The 23,917-nt window shown below is 42.3% G+C and overlaps 1 protein-coding gene and 1 long non-coding RNA gene across 2 annotated transcripts in view; one reads left to right on the plus strand and one right to left on the minus strand.

Moving 5' to 3' along the window:
- Nucleotides 1–5,732: 5,732 nt before the first annotated feature.
- Nucleotides 5,733–23,917, plus strand: part of LOC119176543 (uncharacterized) — a 38,253-nt gene continuing 20,068 nt past the window's right edge. The window contains exon 1 of the long non-coding RNA XR_012887020.1: nucleotides 5,733–7,978. This is a non-coding gene — a long non-coding RNA (uncharacterized LOC119176543). The remainder of the gene's footprint in view (nucleotides 7,979–23,917) is intronic.
- On the minus strand, nucleotides 11,896–17,062 carry nac (GDP-fucose transporter nac). Its single transcript, XM_037427885.2, has one exon. It carries the CDS (start codon nucleotides 16,764–16,766, stop codon nucleotides 15,744–15,746), a length of 1,023 nt encoding a protein of 340 aa, XP_037283782.1. The 5' UTR covers nucleotides 16,767–17,062; the 3' UTR covers nucleotides 11,896–15,743.

A 23,917-nucleotide genomic window follows, 5' to 3' on the forward strand; every position in this document is an offset into this window, starting at 1 on the left:
AAAGATTCTGTTGGACAACTGAAATAATGATGTGTTTTTGTGTAATTTATAAATAGTCTGACGAGCGGCAGTCACTCCATGGAAGAAAATAGAACAGATATATGAAAATAATAATACATTTAGCTGAGGGTATGTCGTCATCATCAGCCTTACTACGTCCACAGCAGGACAAAGGTCTCTCCCATGTTCTGCCTGGTAACTCGGTCCTGTGCTTGCTGCTGCCAATTTATACCCGCAAACTTGTTAATTTCATCTGCCCACCTAACCTTCCGTCTCCCCCTAACCCACTTGCATTCTCTGGGAATCCAGTTAGTTACCCTTAATGACCAGTGGTTATCCTGTCTATGCGCTACATGCCCGGTCAATGTCCATTTCTTCTTCTTGATTTCAACTATGATATCCTTTACCACCGTTTGTTCCCTAATCCACTTTGCTCTCTTGTTGTGTTTTAAGGTTACACCTATCATTTTTATTTCCATTGCTCGCTGCGTCATCCTCAATATAAGCTGAACCCTCTTTGTAAGTCTCCAGGTTTCTGCTCCGTAGCTAAGTACCGGCAAGATACAGCTGTTATATACCTTCCTCTTGAGCGATAGTGGCAACATACCTGTCATAATTTGAGAGTGCTTGCAATGTGCTCCACCCCATCCTTATTCTTCTAGTTAATTACTTCAATCTCGTGGTTCAGCTCCGTGGTTATTACCTGCCCTAAGTAGACAGTCTTTTACAACTTGAAGTACACTATTACCATCTCGAAGCGCTGCTCTCTTCCGAGGTTGTTGTACATTACTTTCGTTTTCTGCAGATTCCTTTTAAGACCCACCTTTCTGCTCTCCTTGTCTTATACCTTAATCATGAGTTGCAATTAGTCCACTGAGTTACTCAGCAATGAAATGTCATCGGCGAAGCACAGGTTACTAAGGTACTCTCCATTAACTCTTATGCCTAACTGTTCCCATTCGACGCCTCTGAAAACGTCCTGACAGCACACGGAATAGCATTGGGAAGATATATCCCCCTGCCTTACACTCTTCTTTATTGGTATTCTGTTGTTTTCTTTATGAAGCACTATGGTAGCAATTGATCCCCTGTCGATTTCTTACAGGATGTTTACATATGCTTCATCGGCGCCCTGATTCCACAGTGTCTGCATGACTGCTGATATTTCTACTGAATCAAATGCCGTCTCGTAATCAATGAAGGCTATGTATAGTGATTGGTTGTATTCTGAGCATTTCTCTATCACCTGATTGGTAGTATGAATGTGGTCGGTTGTTGAGTAGCCTGTTCAAAATCCTGCTTGTTCCTTTGGTTGATTGAATTCTAACGTTTTCTTAACTCTGTTAGCAATTATCTTTGTAAATAGCTTGTATGCTACAGAGAGCTAGCTGATCGGCCAGTAATTCTTCAAGTCCTTGTCATCTCTTTCCTTATGTATTAAGATGATGTCAGCATTCTTCCAAGATTCTGGTACTCTTCTTATCAGGAGACTCCTTGTAAACAGGGTGGCTAGTTCTAACACAATCTGATGATTGATTGATATGTGGGGTTTCACGTCCCAAAACCACCCTATGATTATAAGACACGCCTTAGTGAAGGGCTCCGGAAACTTCGACCACCTAGGTTTCTTTAACGTGCACCCAAGTCTGAGCACACGGGCCTACAACATTTCCGCCTCCATCGAAAATGCAGCCACCACATCCAAGATTCGAACCCGTGACGTGCGGGTTAGCAGCCGAACACCTTAGCCACTAGACCACCGCGGCAGGGCTGTTCTAACACAATCTGTCCTTCATCTTTCAGCAGATCTGATGTTACCTGATCCTCACCAGCAGCTTTGCCTCTTTGCACGCTCTCCAATGCTTTTCTGACTTCTATCATTACTGGTGGGGTGTCATTTGGGTTACCGCTAGTTCTTATATTAAGGTCGTGGTTGTCCCGGTTACTGTACAGATCTCTGTAAAACTCCTTCACTATTTTAACTATCCTATCTATATTGGTAGTTATTTTGCCTTGTTTGTCCCTTAGTGCATACATCCGATTTTTACAAATCTCAAGTTTCCTCTTCATTGCTTTGACGCTTTCTTCATTTTTCAGAGCCGATTCTCTCCATGTTATACCTTCTAACATCAAATCCCTTATGCTTAATAATAAACTTCGAAAGCTCTGCCAGTTCTATTTGGTCTGTTGTACTTGATGCTTTCATGCTTTGATGCTTCTTAAAGAGATTCTTTGTTTCCTGGGAAAGCTTGACAGTGTCCTGTCTAACTACCGTGCCTCCAACTTACACTGCACCGTCTGTAATGATACTGCTTAGATTATCATTCACTGTATCTGTGCTAAGGTTGCTTTCCTCAATAAGAGCCGAGTACCTGTTCTGAAGCGACTCTGAACTCTGGTACTTTCCTTCTCAGTGCTAGCTCATTGATTGGATTCTTTCGTATCAATTTCTGTCGTTCCTTCTTCAAGTCTAGGTGAATTTGAGACCGTACATTTCTATGGTCACTGCATCGTACCTAGCCAACCACTTCCACATCCTGCACGATGCCTGGGTCTGCACTCATTATAAAGTCTATTTCGGTCTTATTTTTCCCATTGGGGCTCCTCCATGTTCACTTACGGTTTTCTCGTTTTCGGTAGAAGGTATTCAAAATCCGTAAACTATTGCATTCTGCGAATTCTACTAGTAGCTCTCCTCTGGCATTTCTAGTACCGATGCCATAATATTCTACTGCATGGTTTCCAGCCTGCTTCTTCCCTACTTGCATTAAGCTCTCCCATCAGTATAGTATACTGTTTTTTTTTTACATTTTATTGAGGTTGTTATGACCACATTTCAAGGAATGCACAACACTGATTAGACCCATAGCCATAGGCTAGTAAGGGGTCTAACGGGAGAAAGTATACAAGCAGAATACAATTTGTATATAAGAAAAAAAATCAAAACATCAAAAAACGTTGATTTTTCAACAAACGAACAAAAATACAAGAAGATACACATTGTTGCACTTTGTTCATAAGTAATGAAATAATCAAGTATAGGCAAAATATCAAACTATGTGTAAGGCTTAGTACATGGTCATTACTATTGATCTACATGTAGCAAATATTTTTTGAGTGCGCTCGAGAAAACCCTAGAATCTTTATTCTGAAGTGGTATGTTATTGCACACTTTAGCTCGTACGAACTGTAGTAAGCGTTCACTATACACGTTTTTAGTGGGTGGAAGATTAAAATTCCGCAATGTCATGCATCTAGTACCTTACTCATTGCCGATTCCATGTCTTAATAGAAGCTTTCAACTGAAGCGTTATCATGACTATATGTAGGGGCGTAAGCCTGTACCACCTTCATCTTGTATCTCTTATTGGGAATAATTACGATACTTAATTACCACCATTTCATTAATGCTATAGTATTCCTCTATGTTGCCATCTATGTTTCTGTGAATTAGGAACCTCGCTCCGAGTTCTCTTCTGTCAGCCAAGCCCCGATAGCAAAGAACGTGCCCATTCTGTAGCACCGTATGGGCCTCAGCTGTCCTCCTAGCCTGACTGCGCCCTATTATACCCCACTTGACACCCTCCAGCTTCTCGAATAGTACAGCTAGACTTGCCTCACCAGATAAGCTTCAGCGTTAAACGTTGCCAAGTTCAGGTTCCAATGGCGGCCTGTCCGGATCCAGTGATTCTTAGCACCCTCTGCTGCGTTTCAGATCTGACCGCCACCGTGGTCAGTTGCTTCGCAGCTGCTGGGGACCGAGGGCCGTGAGGTAATTTCATTTTTTTTTCATTTCATTTATTTCGCCCTTAAAGGCCCGAAGGCATTACATAAGGGGGTACAAGTAACAAGATAGGGTACAATGTTCAACAGGATAAATAAATAAATAAATAAAAAAAAGCAAATAAGTTTACACAGGAGACAGAAATCAGAAATCACATGAGCGAACTAGAACAAGATAAAAAAATACACATTGCTTTACAAATGTTAATTAATAGCAGAGCAAAACTAAGTACAATTCTAAAATGATTGGCGATAAACACGAAGTAGTTGAGATTATCAGGAGACAGGCTTGAAAAAATGTTCGTTCAGTTTTGCGCAGAACGTTTCTCTGTCGGCGCATGAAGCGGAGTCATCCGGTAAGGCGTTTCAGAGGGCTATTGCATTAGGGAAAAAATGAGGTGATAAATGCTGTCGTCCGGCCATTTATGCGTGCAATGGGCCTGCTGTGATTTATGCGCGATGAAGTTCTGTGAGCAGATTGGAGCAACTGATGTCTTGAGCGTGGATGATAGTAGAAGCGGTGCAGAAGGCATAGACGGGTGATCTAGCGGCGGGATTCAAGAGTTGGAAGGGAAAGAAAGTGTTTTAGCTCGGTAACGCTAGTTTTGTGTGAGTATTGCGAAGATATGAAGCGAGCTGTGCGATTTTGGATGGACTCTAATTTCGTTGTTAGGTAGGCTTGTGAAGGATGCCAGATTGCTGAAGCATATTCAAGTTTAGGTCGTACGAAGGTGATGAAAGCTAGTTTTTTCACGTCGGAGGATGCGCACTTCAGGTTGCGTCGAAGGTAGCTGAGTGTACGGGATGCTGTAGAGCAGATGTAATCGATGTGGGTGATCCAGGATAGCGATGAAGTCAAGTGGACGCCAAAATATTTGTAGCATGATACGGAAGCTATGGGCACGGCGTTCATAGAATATATGTTGGCAAGTACGGCATGCTTACGGGTAAATGATAATGATTTGCACTTATCTATGTTTAGGGGCATGAGCCATTTATTGCACCATGAAGCAATTGAGTCGAGGTCGCGTTGTAGCTTATTAGCATCGGCAGGGCTATTGATGACGGTGTAGATGACCCAATCGTCAGCGAAAAGTCGGATATTAGATTTAATGTTAGCCGGCAAGTCATTAATGTAGATTAGGAACAAGAGGGGCGATAAACCGGCACCTTGCGGTACGCCGGATGTTACCTTAGCAAATGCTGATTGACAGTTATTAGCTGACGTGAACTGCATGCGTCCCGTCAAAAAGCGCTTAATCCAGCTTAATAAATTCGGAGGAATACCAAGAGAAGTTAGCTTGCGAATCAAGTGATTGTGAGGTACGCGGTCGAAGGCTTTTGCAAAATCCAGAAAAATGGCGTCTGTCTGAAGGTTATTATTCATGAAATTAAGTAAGTCGTGCGTAAATTCGGCGAGCTGGGTATCACAGGAAAAATGTTTGCGAAAGCCGTGTTGAAGTGGATGAAAGAAATTAATTGATTCAAGGTGGCTCATGAGACTAGATGCTATAATGTGCTCAAATAGTTTAAAACAAATGCATGTTAAAGAAATTGGACGGTAATTAGCTGGGATTGACTGGTTGCCTGACTTAAAGATCGGTATAGTCTGGGCTTTTTTCCACTCGTCTTGAACGGTGCCCAGCTCTAAGGATTGCAAAAATATTAGAGAAAGTAATAGGCTAGAATAATGGACAGTGTTTTTCAAAAGCTTGGTGGTGATACAGACACAGCCAGCCGATGAAGAAGATTGAAGATTACGAATTAAGTTAGAAATTCCATCAGGATTTATGTCGAATGGGGAGAGTTCTCGAGGGCAACTGAAGGGAGAGGGCGAGACGGCAGTGCTATTGGCGGGGTTAAATGTTGATGCAAAGTAGTCATTAAGGACGGATGCGCAATCCTCACTGTTTATCGGTTGACCTCCTGAATCAACAAGTTTGATTTCGTTGCTACTTGATTTTGGTGAAAGCAAACGCCAAAACTTATTAGGATTCAATTGTAGTATAGATATCAGATCCACTGAGAAGTATTTAGCTTTTGCTTCAGCTACCTCTTTCATGTACTGATCGGCGCACAGGCGATATTTTTCCCAGGCGTTGGTATTGTTGCGTAGTTTCGCTGATCGGTATAGGCGTTTTTTTCTGTTGAGTAAGGATTTTAGGCGTTTAGTGAATCACTGATTGAGTGAGTCGGTTTTGATAAGAATAGTAGGGATAAATGTATTTTTGAGACTTATGAGCTTGTTTTTGAACAGTTCCCAGTTAGCATTGACGGTACGATTTTGGTAGGAATGCCGGAAGGTTTCGTGGAATTGTGCTAGTCCCATATATATGGCGTCGTAGTTTCCTCTTTTGTAATCTGTGATCGTTTTAGTTTCGGGTGACTTTATGAGAGGCAAGGATAAGCAAATGTGCAAAACGCTATGATCACTGATACCAGGTAACACCGTTACACTATTTACATCATCAGGGTTCGTGGTTAGTAAAAGATCTAGTGTGCTGTTCCCTCTAGTGGGGCATGATATGACTTGGCGCAAGTTAAAGTCTAGAGTAAGGTGGATGAACTGATTAGCTTCGTTTGTTGGGGAGGTGTTTGGAGTGGAGAGGAGGGGCCAGCTAATTGAAGGGTAGTTAAAGTCGCCGAACAAAAAGAATTGACGTATGCATGTGGGATGTAGTGGCCTGATACTGCATTGATTGATCATTTACGACAGATTACGCAATGAAAATTCTGAATAAATGCATTACATTCAGAATAGCATAGCTCGCCAACTTTGCGTACTCATTGCTTCACCACAACTTTCAAACTGTGCCAACATCTGGAATGACAACTGTCTCAATATCGATAAATGAAATCCTGAAGTCGCCAAAGCTAAAATTTTATCATAACATTTTTTTTTCAAAAGTAGAATTCCACTAAAGTAGACCCAACAATACGAAGGAACCTTATTGCGTCAAACCATTACGTAAAAGAAAAACTAATACAGGTGGGGCTGAATTTAGATGGTAGTAGATGGCCCATGACTTCCTCGCATTCAGCACCAGCCTTCATATCTATTTTATCTTTTAAGTATGACCGCATGTACACGTTTATAATTTTGAATTGACTAATAAAGCACTGGCGTTAACCCTAAATCGCATGGCGTATTAGCGAGATGCACTCGTTTCTGAAGAGGTCTTTCGTGATGATATTTTCGAGGATTCCGAGGACTGGCTCGACGGTTTCGAACGTGTCGCCAGACTGAACGGCTGGAACGAAGACAGAAAACTTCGCATACACGTGATGGCATCACAGTGGCCAATCACGTGCACCAAGTTACCTATACTTTAGTGCTGGCATTAGAAATGCATAACAGAATCCCTACGATGCTTTACGAGTTAAGATTTTCACCTAGTACACTTGTGCCCCTAACAGCCAACTTCAAACTTGTGGAGCTTTTGGAGGGGCTCTTCTCCTCTTATATGGGCACCTACCATGACCTTTGTAACTTGATATTAATGATGTACAAAAGTGCTCCCGACAACACTATATTGCTTTCTATCCTAATCCTCAACATCAACATTTTCAAGGCCTACTTCACTACATCCAACCATTTTCTTAGCTGTTCTGAGGGCCCGCTTCTGCTGCCAGGAGCAGCTCAGGATATCTGCGAGCCAATGCTGGCTGTCATCTTTAACCCTTTGTGGTACGTTAAGTTTTCAGCCTCTGCCCAGTGCGACACTGCCAAAGCAGTACATGCTAGAGCATTGCTGGATAAGTTTTGTTGCAGCTGATACTTACACATGTTTTGTCACTACATGTTACTACTTTAACTTGCGGCTACTTTAACTTGCTGGTTTCTTATAATAAAGTTTATTCCTCCTCCTCAGAAAGGGTTAAGCCAGTGCAGTGGATCTGCCTGTAAATATATATACACATGTGAGAACAGTAGAGTACTAGAAATTATGCACCATGTCCATTCGTCAATTATGTTAGAGGGCTGTTTTTGGAGACGTACAATAACAATTTTAGTCATTATCTGACCTCCTTTTCATCTACAGGTTCACAAATACACCTGAAACTTGATGTAACAAAACTCCATTTATGAGGTTTCCAACAAAACAAATAAATTACCGTTCCTAGGTAATGCCTAACCGTTTCTAGGTATTATCAGTGAAGTGAAAAATGCTGAACTGACTAGGACGAACAAAAGGTAAATAATTTCCTGCTATTCTTTTTGAAAGGTTGCACTATAATTGTGTTTTAAGTATATCTTCATATGTCTTCATGACTGCCTTAATATATCTTCATGTATCTTTTAGTATATCCTCATAACCCTATAACTTATCTTCATGTGACCACAACCCATAAATCATGCAATAAACCACTAAGTTCTTTCCTAATTCCCATTGCGGGTGAACACAAGTATGAGGAAAAGGCACACAAGCAGAAATAATAATATTGACACTCACTATTTGAGAATGGTGCAGGGACAAAATAATTGAGTTCAGAAACTATTGAACTACTGAAAACTGAAGTTTTGTATATAATATTGTGCCTGCATTTTTTCAAGCAACAATATGGAGAGAGAGAGAGAGAACAAGGAGAAAGCCAGGGAGGTTAACCAGGGCTGAGCCCGGTAGGCTACCCTGCACTGGGGAAGGGGAGAGGGGAAGGAAAGTTATAGAGGAGTAGAGAAAAGGTCACTGACTGGGCCGACGCATAACAGTTTCACCATCACAAATGATGAAACAGGCCAGTGTCTTTGAGAAAATGCAACAGTGTTTTCGTTGCCTTTCGGAAATTGGATGGGCAGTGCCATGGTCCCAATACTTTCTCAACAGTGAAATCACTTCTGTCCAGTTGATTTAAAACACTGCGCAGCTGAAGCCTCTCGTTTGTGTATGCCGGGCAGTAACATGAGATGTGTTCAATAGTCTCATCGACGGCGCAGTCGTTGCACTCCGCGCTGTCGGCCATCCCTATCTTAAATGAGTAGGCATTGGTGAAGGCTACGCCCAGACGCAGACGGCACAACACTCTACCTTCCTCCCTAGAAAGACCAGATGGTAGCCGCAGTCGTAGAGATGGATCGAGAGAATATAGTCGATGATGTGCGAACTGTGATGACTGCCATTTCTGGAGAGTCATGTCCTGCGCCAGCTTACTTAGGTATCTAGCCGAGTCAATCCTAGATAAAGGTACTGACACAGGGTTTGTTAGCACATGAGCATCTCTGGTTGCTTCATCGGCGAGGTCGTTGCCGAAGATACCGCACTGACTTGGTATCCACTGGAACACAGCGTTGTGTCCTTGGTCGCATAGTGCAGCATTCCTCTGATCTTCCATACCAGTTGTTCATACGACCCACGACGAAGTGCCGACAAAAGACATTGTAGAGCCGCCTTGGAGTCGCAGAATGCTGCCCATCGATTAGCCGCTTGTTGCTTGATATAATCGATGGCACCTCGCAGGGCATCAATTTCCGAACCAGTCGATGTGCTCACGTGACAAAGTTTGTAAGTGATGTTGATGTGTCGCGATGAAATGACGGTGGCGCCGGTGGAGCTAGTCTGGGTGGTAGATCCATCCGTGTATACGTGGATTCTGTCAGCGTAGAAAGTGTGTAAACAGTCCAGAGTCGCTTGCTTCAAGGCCAAAAAAGAAAGGACTTTTCTATTTCTTATTTCTGGGACGGCAAGGCGCACATCAAGTTATCGTAGGCTCCACGAGGTGAACGGTGAACGTGCCAAGGGTATAAAACCTGATGGTAGCAAAGCACGGTGGGAGCTGACGAGACCTTAAAGAACGACACCTGCGGTCGTTGTTCTGGCAGAAATGTCAAATGATTCGATACCATCCATGAAATGTGTCGAATATGTGCTCTGAGCACGTCGGTTGTGACATAGGTCGTAACGAGATGATCCCAAGCCAATATAACTGTTCCAGCGGTTGAGGCAGTTCGTGGTAGGCCGAGACAAACACGTAGTGCCTGTGCTTGCACACTCTGAAGTGCTCGAATGTTTGTCTTGCAAGTTTTAGTAAGCAGCGGAGAACTGTAGCGCAGTACACCAATAAAAAGTGCCTGGTAACGCTGTAGCATAAAACTGAACGACGGACCCCATTTTTTTCCAGCGATGGCTTTCAGGACGTGGGCAATCGATACCAGTTTTATTTTGAAGCTAGTCACGTGAGGGCTCCAGGAGAGGTCGCAGTCAACAATGACACCTAGAAAACGATGGCTAGCCTTATAAGAGATGGGCTAGCCATTAATGCTTATCGGGTAACTTGTCATCGCCTTGTGCGTGAAGGCCACCAGTGCACATTTTTCTGTTGAGATTGTTAGACCTTGCGTGCGAAGATAGATGCTTGCGACGCTGCCCTCTGAATCCTTGCTCGAACTTGTAGACGTGTCAATGCAGATGCCCAGACACAGATGTCATCAGCATATATTGAAACACTGACTGTTTCCGGGAGAGCTTCAACCAGGCCAAGCAAAGCAAGATTGGAAAGAACTGGGCTTAAAACACCACCTTGCGGGATGCCACGGCACGTGTAGTGGTCCGAGGTCGGGCCATCTTCAGTATATACAAAAACGGATCTTCGTGTCAGGTAGCTCCGGATCTATCAAAATATTCACCCTCTCAGTTTAATTAATGGCAGTGTGTCTAGCATAGCTTGATGGGAAACGTCATATGCACCTTTCAAATCTAGAAAGAGCGCAAGTGCTAGTCGTTTCCTAAATTTCTGCTGTTCTACTGATGACACCAAATCGATGACGTTGTCAATCGATGAACGGCCTCGTCGAAATCTCACCATGGAGTCGGGGTAAATGTTGTGCCATTTAAGGAACGATTCCAGGCGCGTGAGAATCATGCGCTTCATGAGTTTCCCAACGCAGCTGGGGAGAGCTACAGGCCGGTATGATGTCAGCACCAGAGGGGATTTCCCTGCTTTTAGAAGTGGCATAAGACGGCTCCGTTTCCATTATTGAGGTACAATGCCATCTTCCCATGACCGATTAAATAAATTTAGCAGTTTTCGTCTAGCTGCTTGGCCTAAGTGACGCAGAGCCGAACACGTTATCTCATCGGGCCCTGGTGAAGAAGAACACCTACACAGTGTGAGTGCAACTTCTAGCTCTTCCTTAGAAAATTGAGCATCCATACTTATATCTCGAGGACAGGGGATATCGCATAAAAGCACATTGGAGAATAGGACTGTCCCGCCGGTGATGTTCGCACAAAAATCGTTTGCAACGTCAATTTCACGGGGGTTGAGACGAAGTGCGAGAGCCTTGAAGGGGTGACGTTGCATGGAGCCTGAGCGAACACCCTGTAGAGTTCTCCATACATGAGACAATGGCTTGTGTGGGTCTAATGACTCACAAAAGCTTTTCATCTTTGATCCTGCAGTTTGTCTTTTCGGCATTGTATTTTTTTCTGCATACGCCTTGCTACTCTGAGATCAATAATCGACTTGGTACGCCTGTATCTTCTCTCAGCACGTCTACGTAACGCCCGAAGCCTTTCTAATTCGATGTCAAGCTGCGTGCGCTTCTGTGAGCGTGTGAGGCGGCTCGAACAATATGGAGATCAATGCTTAAGGTTAGGCACAAGTACACTGGTTGTGAACGATTTGATTGATATGTGGGGTTTAACATCTCAAAACCACCATATGATTATGAGAGATGCCGTAGTGGAGGGCTTCAAAAATTTCGATTACCTGGGGTTCTTTAACGTGCACGCAAATCTGAGTACACTGGCCTACAACATTTACGCCTCCATCAAAAATGCAGTCGCCGCAGCCGGGATTTGATCCCGCGACCTGCGGGTCAGCAGCCGAGTACCTTAGCCACTAGACCACCGCGGCGGGGCTGGTTGTGAACGAAGACATTTGAGTTTGTTACTGCACAAGTACCCATCATAATTTCGACAAGATGTCCATCCACTGTCTGTTTTTGAGTTTAAAATAAACAACTTAAAACAAAAAGGATACTCTTGTAATATTAAGCTGCGAGAGGCAGCATTCCATGGAACTATGAGATGGAATTAAATGTTTCTACAGTGAAAATAACCAGAAGCAAAACAAAACTAAGTATGCAGGATTAAGGTGACACCACACAGAAAAGCAAAAGGCAAGATAGATCTTTAATTGTTTCACTTACACGTATGCAAACTAAACATAGGTGACTAGATTAGGTTATTTTGCAAAAGTGTGAGTTAAACAGAATTTTTTTAATTCACATTTCTTAGACAAGTCCTATGACAGACATGCTCTTTACATTTTTGCACTCGAGAAAATGTTGCCCACACTTTGAGATATTCATCAGATTTTCACGCATGTATAAAAACTGAATGTGCCTAGCATGGAAGAAATGTGGCCACTCTGTTACTTAAGACTGGAACATTGGGTGGCAAAGAAGTGACGGAATTTGAATGAAGGTGCATTAAAGCAGGATCCTGTTTTGAGATACAGTCTCCTGTTTTGAGATGAGTCTGAGATACAGAAGCACCACATAATGTACGCAAAGAATACACGGTTGACTTTCGTATTTGAAGCTAGTTGCCATTTTTCCTGATCACATTTTGCTTCGACGCATCTCGATTCAAGTGCAATCGTTTTCTTGTCACTGGAAGTCCCAGTCTGACGTAAAATAGCGGCCACATTTACTGTACAGTGAGCACAGTCAGTTTCAGTATCGGCGAGAAAATTCGATGATGAATATTTCTGACTGTGTGCAACTATAGAAAGTTCTAAAAAATGGATATGTCGTAAAATGTCCCAGACTACAGCTTTACTCATATAAACAACTGTCCTCAAATCAAGGACTAAATTGGAAGTTTTCACTAATTAGTCACTTCACTTTAGCTACAGCACAGTATTTCAGCCTTAAGGTAGATTTGGTGGGCAAAAATGACTGGAGCATGGCTATAAAACAATTTTTATAAAAACTGTATTGCTTAAAAGAAAAACACTATGTAGCGGCCATCTTTTCAAAGCATTTGCATTGAAGTAAACACACATGTTGCATTACCACCGCGCAAAAAGAAACAACAGGTCCCACATGCTGAAAAAGGGCATGTTAACCCTTTGAGGGTCTTTTTTTTTTTTTTTTTGCAAAATGCAGGCCAGAAATGTATATTCTCTTTTTTTAATTGCCAAGTTGAATTTTTTAGATGAGTCTATTTAGGGTAGAAATTGACCAAAATTTTGAGTGACTGTAAAATGACAAAAAAATCATACACACTGTTTATTTGTAACAGTAAAATAAATTCTAAAAAAAACCTACACGACTGTTAAGAAGCTATGCGTGGAAATAAACATTTGTGTGCAGTCCAAAATGAGTGCACAAAGTGGCGTTACGTAGAAACATGGGAGAGAAAAGCCACTTTTAATCTAGCCTCGTTACATGCGCTTTTGAGATTTTACCAACTCATCATCCAAGTCTTAACTTACAAGTAACTTTATCATGACGGGTTGACATTTACTGAATCGATTTCGCAGCCAAGCGACAACCGTGGAATCGCTGCCAGATCGGACGAATCGCCACTAGACACACTAACGGCAGAGAAACTGGTCCGCACTTTCATAGCGAAAGTTCAAAACCTATAATACTCCGTGTTATCGCCAACAAGACCAGAGCCGTTTTTGTGGGTCCCCGAAACAAAAAATGCAACTACAGCAGCATTGTTTGTGTCGGTCAGCGCCAGCACAAAGACAAGTGTGATCACTTACCTAGAAGCAACAAACGAGAGAGTAACAAAAAGGTCACCTTTTAAAAAGATTCTAAACCGGTGAGCCATCAGTCTTGCAGGCACAACAAGCAGGAACAGGCCTAAGAATGAAACCAAAACTAGCCAGCACAGCGCTGTAGTAAATGATAAAAAAAATTAAGGAAGATATTCGCGCAAGGAAATAACTTCCCATATTCCTGCAATGTGGCAGCCTATGCCAAGCATAAGGAATGACCGAAAAAGGCACGCATTATAAATGACAGGGAATGATGTATATGTACGTCTTTGACCCTGAAAGGGTTAATGCTTTGTTTAATCTTGTAACCCCAATTGGTCCCCATTTTATACTTCATAAATATATTTTATAAATTTATAATTAGGAACAATGTATCCGTCAACAAGCAGTCCTTTCTTTTCTTCGATTCAGTATATACTGAAGTTTATTTCCTTTTCCTGCATTTACCAAGTGTGCTTGCTTCATGTGCAGACTTTGGTTAAGAAAAAAGGAGAAGGGTGTGTGTTTTAGTAGGTAATAAGCAAAAATATACTCATTTATGAGCAGCAAAAATTGGCTAAGTTGCTAAAATGACACAATCTGACTCACAGTTCCACTTAAGCTTATATGGCTGGAGTTGCAGAACTCAGAATAAAGCAGCACACAAATGGCTCTATACATCCACGGTAATTTAGCAAAAACTACGAACATAACTCTAAACTGTTGTGGGAAATCTTAGACTCCTGAAATCATAGTATTCCTGAAAGGCTTCAAAAATCATAGGGTTGTGCCAGAGAAGTTAAACTAATGAACTTTGGGGACAACACACAATAGAACTATATACCATTTGAGATGAATGCGGATCTGCAAGCGTAACCTGTCAAAAGGGCTTCAACTCCACTTCCCTCCAATTCACCTATTGAGTAATACTAATTCCTTAAAAAATTATTTAAATGAGCTTGAAGGAATACTGACACAAAAATATTGGTCTCGTTTCGACTGCAATGTGTTGTTGAGGGCCTAAAGGGGTACTGACACAAAAATGTTGGCTTGTTTCGACTGCAATGTGTTGCTGGGGGCCTGTTTACACGACACATCATTTCCTGCAGCACATGACAGATGATTACAGGCTCCCCATTACAGACCAGTCTCAGTTTCGGCTTAAGAGAGCTCCAAGAACGACAAAATGCCGGGTGCACCTATCACCAATTAGTGAGCAAAACGCTCGACCAAGTCAGCTGACAGAACTGTGACACACTGTTTGAAAGGAAGTCTTTTTAAGCAGAAAACGGGACAGCAGTGTCACGAAACACAAAACTTTCAACGTGTGCACCGCAACTATGGACTCGCGAGCAGCTGCCACGAAGTAGTCTGCTGGAGAAAATGCGAGAAAAGAAAAAAATGGTGGTTATGAGTTCATCACAAATTGTTGCATTGATTTCAGCGTGGTGATGCGAGGGAAGTAGGGGGGCACGTCGGGTCACTTTCGAGGGTGTGAAGACCACATGCATGCTAACTTTAAAAGTGATGTATAATACCTTTTAAGCTCTACTCGCTGTTGATATTTTGCAGATGATATACACATGTTCATGGGAATTGATCCTACAGTCTATCTTTGCCATGAAATTTTGTGTCAGTACGCCTTTATAATCTTAGCTTCCGATTAGTTGTTATTTTGTGAGCACAGTATTTACTGCGCTGTATGGTATTCACAGTGTTCAATACTGTGAGCACAGTATTTAGTAACAATACTTTACAAATGAAAAATGAAAAAAGCAATTTAGTCTTACAAGAACGATGTAAAACACATATGCTTCATCACTCTTGATTTATCACAAGGAAATATTTTCACAGGATTCGCTCCAGACCATGTCAGATGATACACACACCGCCTTTAAGCATAATCCGAAAAAGATCCCACATGCACCAAATGTGCGTGCTGAGGTGTACAAAATACAGTAAGTACACACTTAAAATCATAGTATATATTATGAATGAACATAAAAAGTTCCATGATGAAAAAACATATTCAGTCAAGTTACAGAATACTCAACACATTGCCTGGCGTAAATACAACTTTCATTCACACTATTGTACTACCCTAAAGCTCTTTTGCATTCTCACTGTCCACAATATGCCACACCAAATCATATGACAGACACCACTGCATCACTAACAGAACTGTGCGATTTTGAATGAACTACAAGGTTCACTAACTGATGCTAGCAAAAGTAGAGCAACAGACTTTAAACATTCATGACGGTGTCTTTGCTGCCACCTTTGCCCTCGGGCTTGGCAGTGTTCATGTGGTGTTTCAGCATTTCGAGCTGGCGCACACGTGTGTATGCCGCTGAGCCTAGAAGTACCAACCCATTGCTGATCCACCACAGAACCGACTTCACTTCGGAAAACCAGACTACTGCAAGCACAGTCTGAGTGCAAGCTTTTGCTGTACCGCTAACATTGTGCGTAAGTGGTGATGTAACCTGAATTTGCAGCATTGTCACATAGCCAATAAGAAAACCAAAGACTCCACTGACAAACATAAGACTCCAGAACACAGGGTCTGACAAAAATGGAAACCTGTAGATGACAGGCACCTCACCAAAAAGTATGACTAAAGGAAAGAAGAGCACCAGGGCATTAACATTATTATAGAAGGTGAGCAGCGATACACTATCCCCAACTGCCGGCAACATCTTCTTCGTGTAGATGCTGTACATCGACAAAGTTGCACTGGCGAGCACACCACAGGTCACACCAAATACAGACAAAGATCCCATGTGGCCTTCCTGGTTTACTCCCAGAAGAAAGCCCGCCACAATGATGCCGCAGCACGCAACGGCAGGCACTGATGTGGTCTGGCGCAGCACGACGTACGTGAAGATCACGTTGAAGACGGTCGTGAGTGAACGGCTGACGGTGTAAAAGGCGACGCCGACGTGCTTCAGGCAGAGATTGTTGAATGTGACCATGGCGACGAAAAAGGCAGAAAGCGGCATTAGCATTTTCAATGTGTTGAAGTCGTGGTTAACTTTGGGGAAATGAAACAAACTTGGAAGTTTCTCGCTGAGAAAGCTTAGTACTACGCACAGGGCATAGGACACGAAGCACTGAAAGAACGTGATAAACAGCGGAGCATCAAGCTTCCTCTTCTTGTCTGACAGAAGAGTGTTGTTGATGAAAACAAGGGATATTGAAATTAGCCAGTACGCGCTAACAACACCCGCAATACGAAAGTACTTCACCACAATCGCACGGTCGCCCATCGTTGAAAGCTTGCTTGCGACGAAATAAGGCGTCACCGTCACGATGTTTTCAAGCAGAGCAGTTGGCGCGCGAAATGCAGCAGAAACGCCAAAATTCCGGAATGCCGCGAAAGGATAACTCTGTGACACTTCCACAAGAGCGGAGTGCCGCGTCGCACGATGCAGTGCAACACCACCGAGATATGCCGCCAGTGCCGCGTACTCCGCCGGCAGTGACACAGAACACCTACCAGTTCAGAACACCTACCAAATAGCGAGCAGTGACTGACTGCTCGCTATTTTCACCCAACTTGGCTTGGATCCGTACAAAGCTATGGCTTTTGGAGAACGGTGGTCAGGCAACCTGAGGTTCTCTGCGGCGTTAAATCTAATTAGTACACTGTAATCTGGTTCTCTGGGCATATTTTTCTAGCGTGTGGCGTGCTGTGGCTTTTGGGTAACAGGTGGTCAGGCAACCTCAGGTTCACTCGGCGTGTGGCGTGTGCAACGTTACTAGATCCTGCTGCGATCGCGAGCTGTACACATTTGTGTTGCGCTGGGAGTGTGGTGATTGCGGTGTCCTTACACGAGCACTGCGATTGTGCTTATCGTTGCCCATGTGCTTGACGGACGCGGATGGTGTTTGCAGCGCTTGAACTTGCACTATAGTCCCTTGCACTAGAGACCTTACTTGCACTGTCACTGCGTGCTTGAGCGTTATTTTTGTGATTACTAATATTTGAGTACGTTTTTCGCTGTGCTTGATCGGCAACTTGCTTTCACTGTTTTGCCGCTTGCTCATCGAATGTATCAATTAATGAGTGGCATTACTGCCGTTTTATCGGTCAACGAGGCCGATTTTCTTTGTCGGTTAAACCATGCAAGTGTTGCACTATGTAATTTGCACGATCGTGCACAAATGCAGAAGCGAGTCGTTCATGGTTGAGAAACACGAATCAGATTGAAAGAGCCTGTATGGCACTACTCAAGGCTCATACAGCTGCACGATCGATAGTTGTACATAAACAAGTGTTCGACGCCTGGGTATGTATGTAGTACGTGTGGTTTGCACCCCGTAGGTTTTCCTGCCCACGCGTGCCTCATTTTCCGGCGTGAAATGGCACCCTTTTAAGCAAATAACAAACTAGTATCAATCGCTTTTAAAGATTAAAAAAACAGATAGCCACCTGTTTTCTTTTTTCTGTAATTTGAAAGTTAGCGAACTTCTAGGGGGGAAAAAAACTTCATGTAGGAGAACCACAAATAAAGCACCGAAAAAGTGGTGACTTCCGTTAATGTATAAAAATGTTGTACAACATAATTTACCATTTGAGACTTGCGTGTATCATTGAAGGAAGATGACTGTGGTGTATTTAGCAAAACGGACGAATGTTGTACGCACAGATGTATGTTCAACAGTCAGATATGTTTTATATAACCAGTTGTTTACATTTGCACAATGATGTTAGCAGCAACATGAGTGCTAGCAACATCAGACGTGGTAAGCTGATATATAGCGCTTGTGCTCTCAAGGATGGTAGCCCCGAACACTGCTACATAAATCTACTAAAGTGTATGGCGCTTAATTACAATTGACGTGAACTGGTCGTGACAGCTGCATCATAGGAGTGCATCTGTAATTTTTATAAAATTTTATAGTTAGCATTGCAATTGCAATGGACATTGTGCCTGAGTGGTGTCTATTTCCACAGCAGTGTCGAGACCTGGTGTGGCTCTGTGGTAAAAGACTTGATTGCTACGCAGAATGTTTGGTTTTCATTTCTGCTACGGCCCTGATATATATTCACTACATTTATAAGGTGAACGCTGACTTTTCCTGAATGTTGTCGTGTTAAAATTACCAATATTATATCTTGCCATTCTTGAGTAGACAAACAGTTAATCACCTGGGGCACATAACCGCATACCTGCCAGATGTGTGCCACTCATCTGGAAGAAAGGGTTTGACAACATACGCAACGAGATTGTGGCATTATTCATGACCTGACAGGCAATTGTATTCGTCAAACGTTCTTACCCTCCCATACTAATTTGGTTTACCCAAAGCTAGGAGTGTGATCACGAGAGCGATCAGACGTAGGCGGCTAGATAGATAGACCATAGAAGTCAATTTCTCCTTAGTCAATGGAACGCTGCACGGTGGAAAATTTTTGTTATGAGCATGATGTAACTAAACACTTGATTTCTCATTTTCTTCAATGAAGTTATTTTTTCAGCATTGTATGACCAGGCCAAGTTGTATGTGCAGACTCCTATCTTAGAACCAACTAAAACATCTTGTGAAAATAGTCCCCTTGTCTGCATCCGCTGTTGCTCACGATCCCATCTCCCCCTCCCCACCTACACATATATATACCAGACATACAACTGGCAGATGACTGTTTTTTAAGCAGCAGCTTGCTACAACAACAGCAATAAGAAAAAAGACATACACTCCAGTGTCTTCAGTTTTACAACTTAATGTGGCATACTACGGAAGAATGCCCACCAAGTCTTAGTGCTGCATGCTCAGTTCATTTCTACTTCTCACTATGCTTTTCTTGCTTCCTTTACTGCTTGAAAAACTAAGAGCAGGACCATAAATTGTGCTCCACTCATTACCTTATTGCTTTGCCGCTTCACTCTTTTAGTTTATTAAATACAAAGCATTTCTTTGCAAACTTCTGCGACTTTGACCGTATCTATCTATTTAGCCGCCTAGGACTCTTAGCTCTCCTGGGCGTTTCGATAATATAGTATCAATACCGAAATTGGTATGGCGTAACATGACTGTATGATGAGCATAAGTGACTTGTCGTAACATGAAAATCATTACATGTGTTTCATGAATGTCTTGATTTACATTCCATGGTCTTGCTGCTCTTGCACTGGTTTCGTTCACATGACATATTGCAAAACCGGTATGGTATGACATGACTGCACGGCGAACATAAGCGACTGACCCTAACGAGGAAATCATGACATGCATGCCATGTAAAGCACAACTACATGCTACGCTCATAGTGCTCTTTGGTCGTTTTGCTAGCTTCATATACACCAAATTTGGTGTTACGAAACATTAATAGATGATGAAGGTATATGACTGGTGCAAACATGATAAACATGACATTATACCGTGCTCATGATGCATTTGTGGTCGTTTCGCTAGCTTCACATAAAACAAATTTGGTAATTGTGTGACGTGAATGGACAATGAAGGGAAATGACACATGCAAACATAGTAATCATAATATGAATGTCATGTAAAACATCTCTTTATGCTACGCTCATAGCGCGCTCGCGGCCGTTTCGCTAGCTCCACATATACCAAATTTGGTATCACAGGACGTGAATAGACGATGAAGGTAAATGACATGTCCAAACATAATAATCGTGACATGGAAGTCGGGTTCGATATAATTTACGTCCACTTTGTAACGTTTTTCTGAATTTAAGCAACATATCAACCTTCCTAATTCGTGCTTCGCATATCATCGATTCGCACTGTTTGTGGGATCTGCCAATTTGTTTACATCAACAGACTCATTAGCCTATTTCTCATTTTCTGCATTCACACTTTAACACCTTAGACCCTCGGTGCATTACCTGGAACTGCACATGTGTGCCTTGAAGCCACATACAATGTTGGTTCTTATAGGCCTGGCCTACCTTCGATACGTCTTAATCCACTATTTCTTTACTATGCTTCCAAAGTACAGATGCACCTTCCCTTTTTTGCCTTCTTGCTAAATGTGCTCGTATAAAAAATAACTTGTATTTCATTCACAGTATGTACTGAAAATGTTTATATCCTCCATTTCATACTTGTCAACTTCATAAAAGGGTGTGACAGTATTGTGCACCCTACAATAAAGTGAAATTCATACCATGGTTTCCTCTATGGCTCAATTGATGCCAGGGATGCATGCATAGTCCCTGTGCAGCTCTAGCCATGTAGTACGAAACACACACATAGAAACTCTTCTCCAAGGCAGAGGTACGTGTAGGGGGGAGTAGAGATTAATTGACAAATTGCTAATGGGGTTTTTAAGTTGGGGCCACTTCGCTGAGCCTCTATTTCCATCCAGCCTCTGCCACTTTTGAACTACAATTAAGTTCTTACTAACTCGAGAAAGCAGAGTTATGTGTTTGTGTCGGCATGGAAGTATATAAAAGCAGCAGAGACCAAGGTGATAAGCAATATTGCACCTCCACCATCCTCAATATAATTATTTCTTTTTGTGACTGATTTCTCCAGTCATTATTTAGCATGTGGCTATGTCAGACAATCTTATGTTGCAAAATAGTACCAAAATGTTCTATGTCAAGTTAGGGCTGTGTTTTCCGGGGCACATTAGTTTAGCTCGTGTGTAGGCTGCATTCGCATTGGACTGGATAAAGTTGTACATTACCTGATGGGGAAGAAAGTTACTAGCACCATAAAGGAAAGGTAGGTGAAAATGACAAACACAACATATGTGCCTTTTCCCTTCTCTAAATTTCTTCTACAGCGCTGTTTGATACCCTCCCAAAAAATCTATATTCAGTAGAACACCTGCAGTGTGGGCTGTCATGCACAGTTTGAACAAGTGCTCCCCAAAATCTGGAGGAGTCATTCATTTAACAGTACTGGAGTGGAGGCACCACATCTGGCATGTATGGGCTACATCATTAAAAAAGATAACGAGTTTACTTCACTTGCGAGAGAGTTAAAAGATTGTCAGCAATTCTAAAGTTGGAGAGAAAGGACAAAGGTTTCCAGTGCTATGTGTATTGATGAGAATCTTTAAACACACCTTTCTGGGAGAAACGGACTCTCGGGAACTGCAGGGCTATAGGCACTTTTTAATTTGTACTGCGGATGATCTGAAAGTATGGTACGTCACATATCCCAGTTTACATATTGTGCGTGCACATCTGCACTTCACAGCAAAAGTTGTTGCAAAATGAATTCAGCCAACAAAGTTTTCTGTAAATATTAGTTGCAGCTACAAAAACACGGCTCGCCGCGGGTTTTCTCTTTGAACCTTGTGTAGATTCCTACTGCAAGAGAAACAAGTTGTGCAAAGTAATTAATGGCATTTACATTAACGCGTAAACGAAGTCTGAACAACAAGCTTCAATGCATACATGCGCTATTTCGCTGTATAATATATTATGGACTGCTGTAGAGCCCACGTGGAAGCCACAACTGTAGTTTGTAACAACCGACTTCATTGTATAATTTTTATTATTGCTTTTGCTGCAAGAGCTGCTCACTCATTTTGAGGCCTTTGACCGTCATGGCCGTACCAGAATCTTTGAAACACTTCTACTAAATTGTTTTAGATATTTGCACCCACGGCACAAACGCGAGCCTCCGCGATAATGACGCGTATTGTAAGTAATCCCAATCAGTCAACTCGGTGCATGGACTGGGGACTGTCGCCACTTATTAAATATAGGGACTGGACGCGTTGGCGGGATAGTTTTTATCATACTTATATGCGCAATAGCTCGAGGTAACCACATCACATCACCACGAATTTGGTCTCTCAAGATAACGCTGACTCTAATCTCAAAATTACACCGATTTGACCCGAGGTGAAAACGGTTGAAACGAAAGTATGCGCGTTACTTAGCCCTCAATTGTCCTGTTTCAATTCAGATGGAGTACTGTACAACTAAACCCGTATAAAAGCGCATGAAAATACCACTTTGATGCGCACGAGGTGATAATTCTTATTGGCATGCTTGTCAAGAGCCACATCATAGAGGTCCGACAACGATATATTGTCATATGTAGTTAACTTTTGACAAGCACACCTTCGTTCAATGCTAATGCATGCAGTTAGTTAAGAATTTCGCATCAGCCGCAATCTAACCCGCGATTCCTTAGATCGAAAATAAAAGATACTCGCCTAAGTTGTTTTAAACTGAGCGCTAGCATGCACTCGTTCATGCATTAACTTTCATCAGTACGTAACCTGATCAAGCAACGCATCATTTACATGCAGCATTCTCGCGAAAATCATTCTCTCTCGCATTTATTAGGGAATTCACGTGCCGCAATGTTTCACAATGAATTTTTAATGCACGTGTGCTGGCACAGAATCACATGATTATTCGTCATTGTGCATAATTTTTGTTCACTAGTGCAGTGGCGTATGTACTTATTATTTTAATTATTAGATATATATGAACTATATCATTTCAACATATATGTGCATCAGTTTGATTTATTAGAGTATTCTTTTATTTGCACATAGACTTATCAAGTGTGTTTTTTTTGCATATATGCGCGCGTTTTTTTTCCTGCACATAAATGTTACCCGTTATTCTCTAATTAGTTTTAATAACGTTATCTACTCACTGTCTAGCCGACCAATAAGCCCTGCTCGCTTATAGGTGTACATTTAAATTAATAAAACGGCAGTCATTATTTAAGCGCTGGATGTATTATAAAGGTGCACGCAACGCATGCAAATTCAATATCTCTGAATTCAAATTCAACATAAACTTCCCTTATCGAGGTAGAAAACGGGGCTGGAGCTACAGATACTGTCGCAATCACAGAATACGACCGTGGTCTTTAAACACATACATATCTACCCATGGGGAAGGACCGACCGTATGTGCGCCCAAAAAACAACGTAGCATTTGTTTGGCTTCACTGCAGGACAAAAATGTCACACGATGAAGCATATTTGCTTAGCGGTAGAGCATGTGCGCTGTGAGCATACCGAAAGCGGGGCTTCTTGATGTACACAACTTGTAAGAGCCTCTTGCGCAAGCTCCCACTAAGTTTGAACAGCGCGATTGAATGCGAACAGAAGAGAACACGCACATACACCCTCATCGAATAAACATCCTTGGTGCACGATTATTGATCGAAGGTGTGCATGTCAAAAATCTAGCTATATATTGTTACGTGAAGGTACACGCGAAACTAGGCGTTTGAAGATATATTTACACGGCGTCAACGCGCAAGCCAAGATGAAGAACAAGAGCTGTGCCCTACACCAAAATCATGTCGTCTTTCTCCACACCTATCTAGCCGTTTTTGTGGGACATTGTGACGACTGAAAATAGCGCTAAGAAACGGGGACACAAGAAGAGGACACACGGCACAGGCGCTTTAGCGCCTGTGCCGTGTGTCCTCTTCTTGTGTCCCCGTTTCTTAGCGCTATTTT

Source organism: Rhipicephalus microplus, chromosome X (genome assembly GCF_043290135.1).
Source record: "Rhipicephalus microplus isolate Deutch F79 chromosome X, USDA_Rmic, whole genome shotgun sequence".
In the NCBI taxonomy this organism is placed as follows: Eukaryota; Metazoa; Arthropoda; class Arachnida; order Ixodida; family Ixodidae; genus Rhipicephalus; species Rhipicephalus microplus.

What these genes read in the sequence shown, in the direction of transcription:
- nac (XM_037427885.2), bottom strand. Translation starts at nt 16,766, where the DNA reads ATGGGCGACCGTGCGATTGTGGTGAAGTACTTTCGTATTGCGGGTGTT.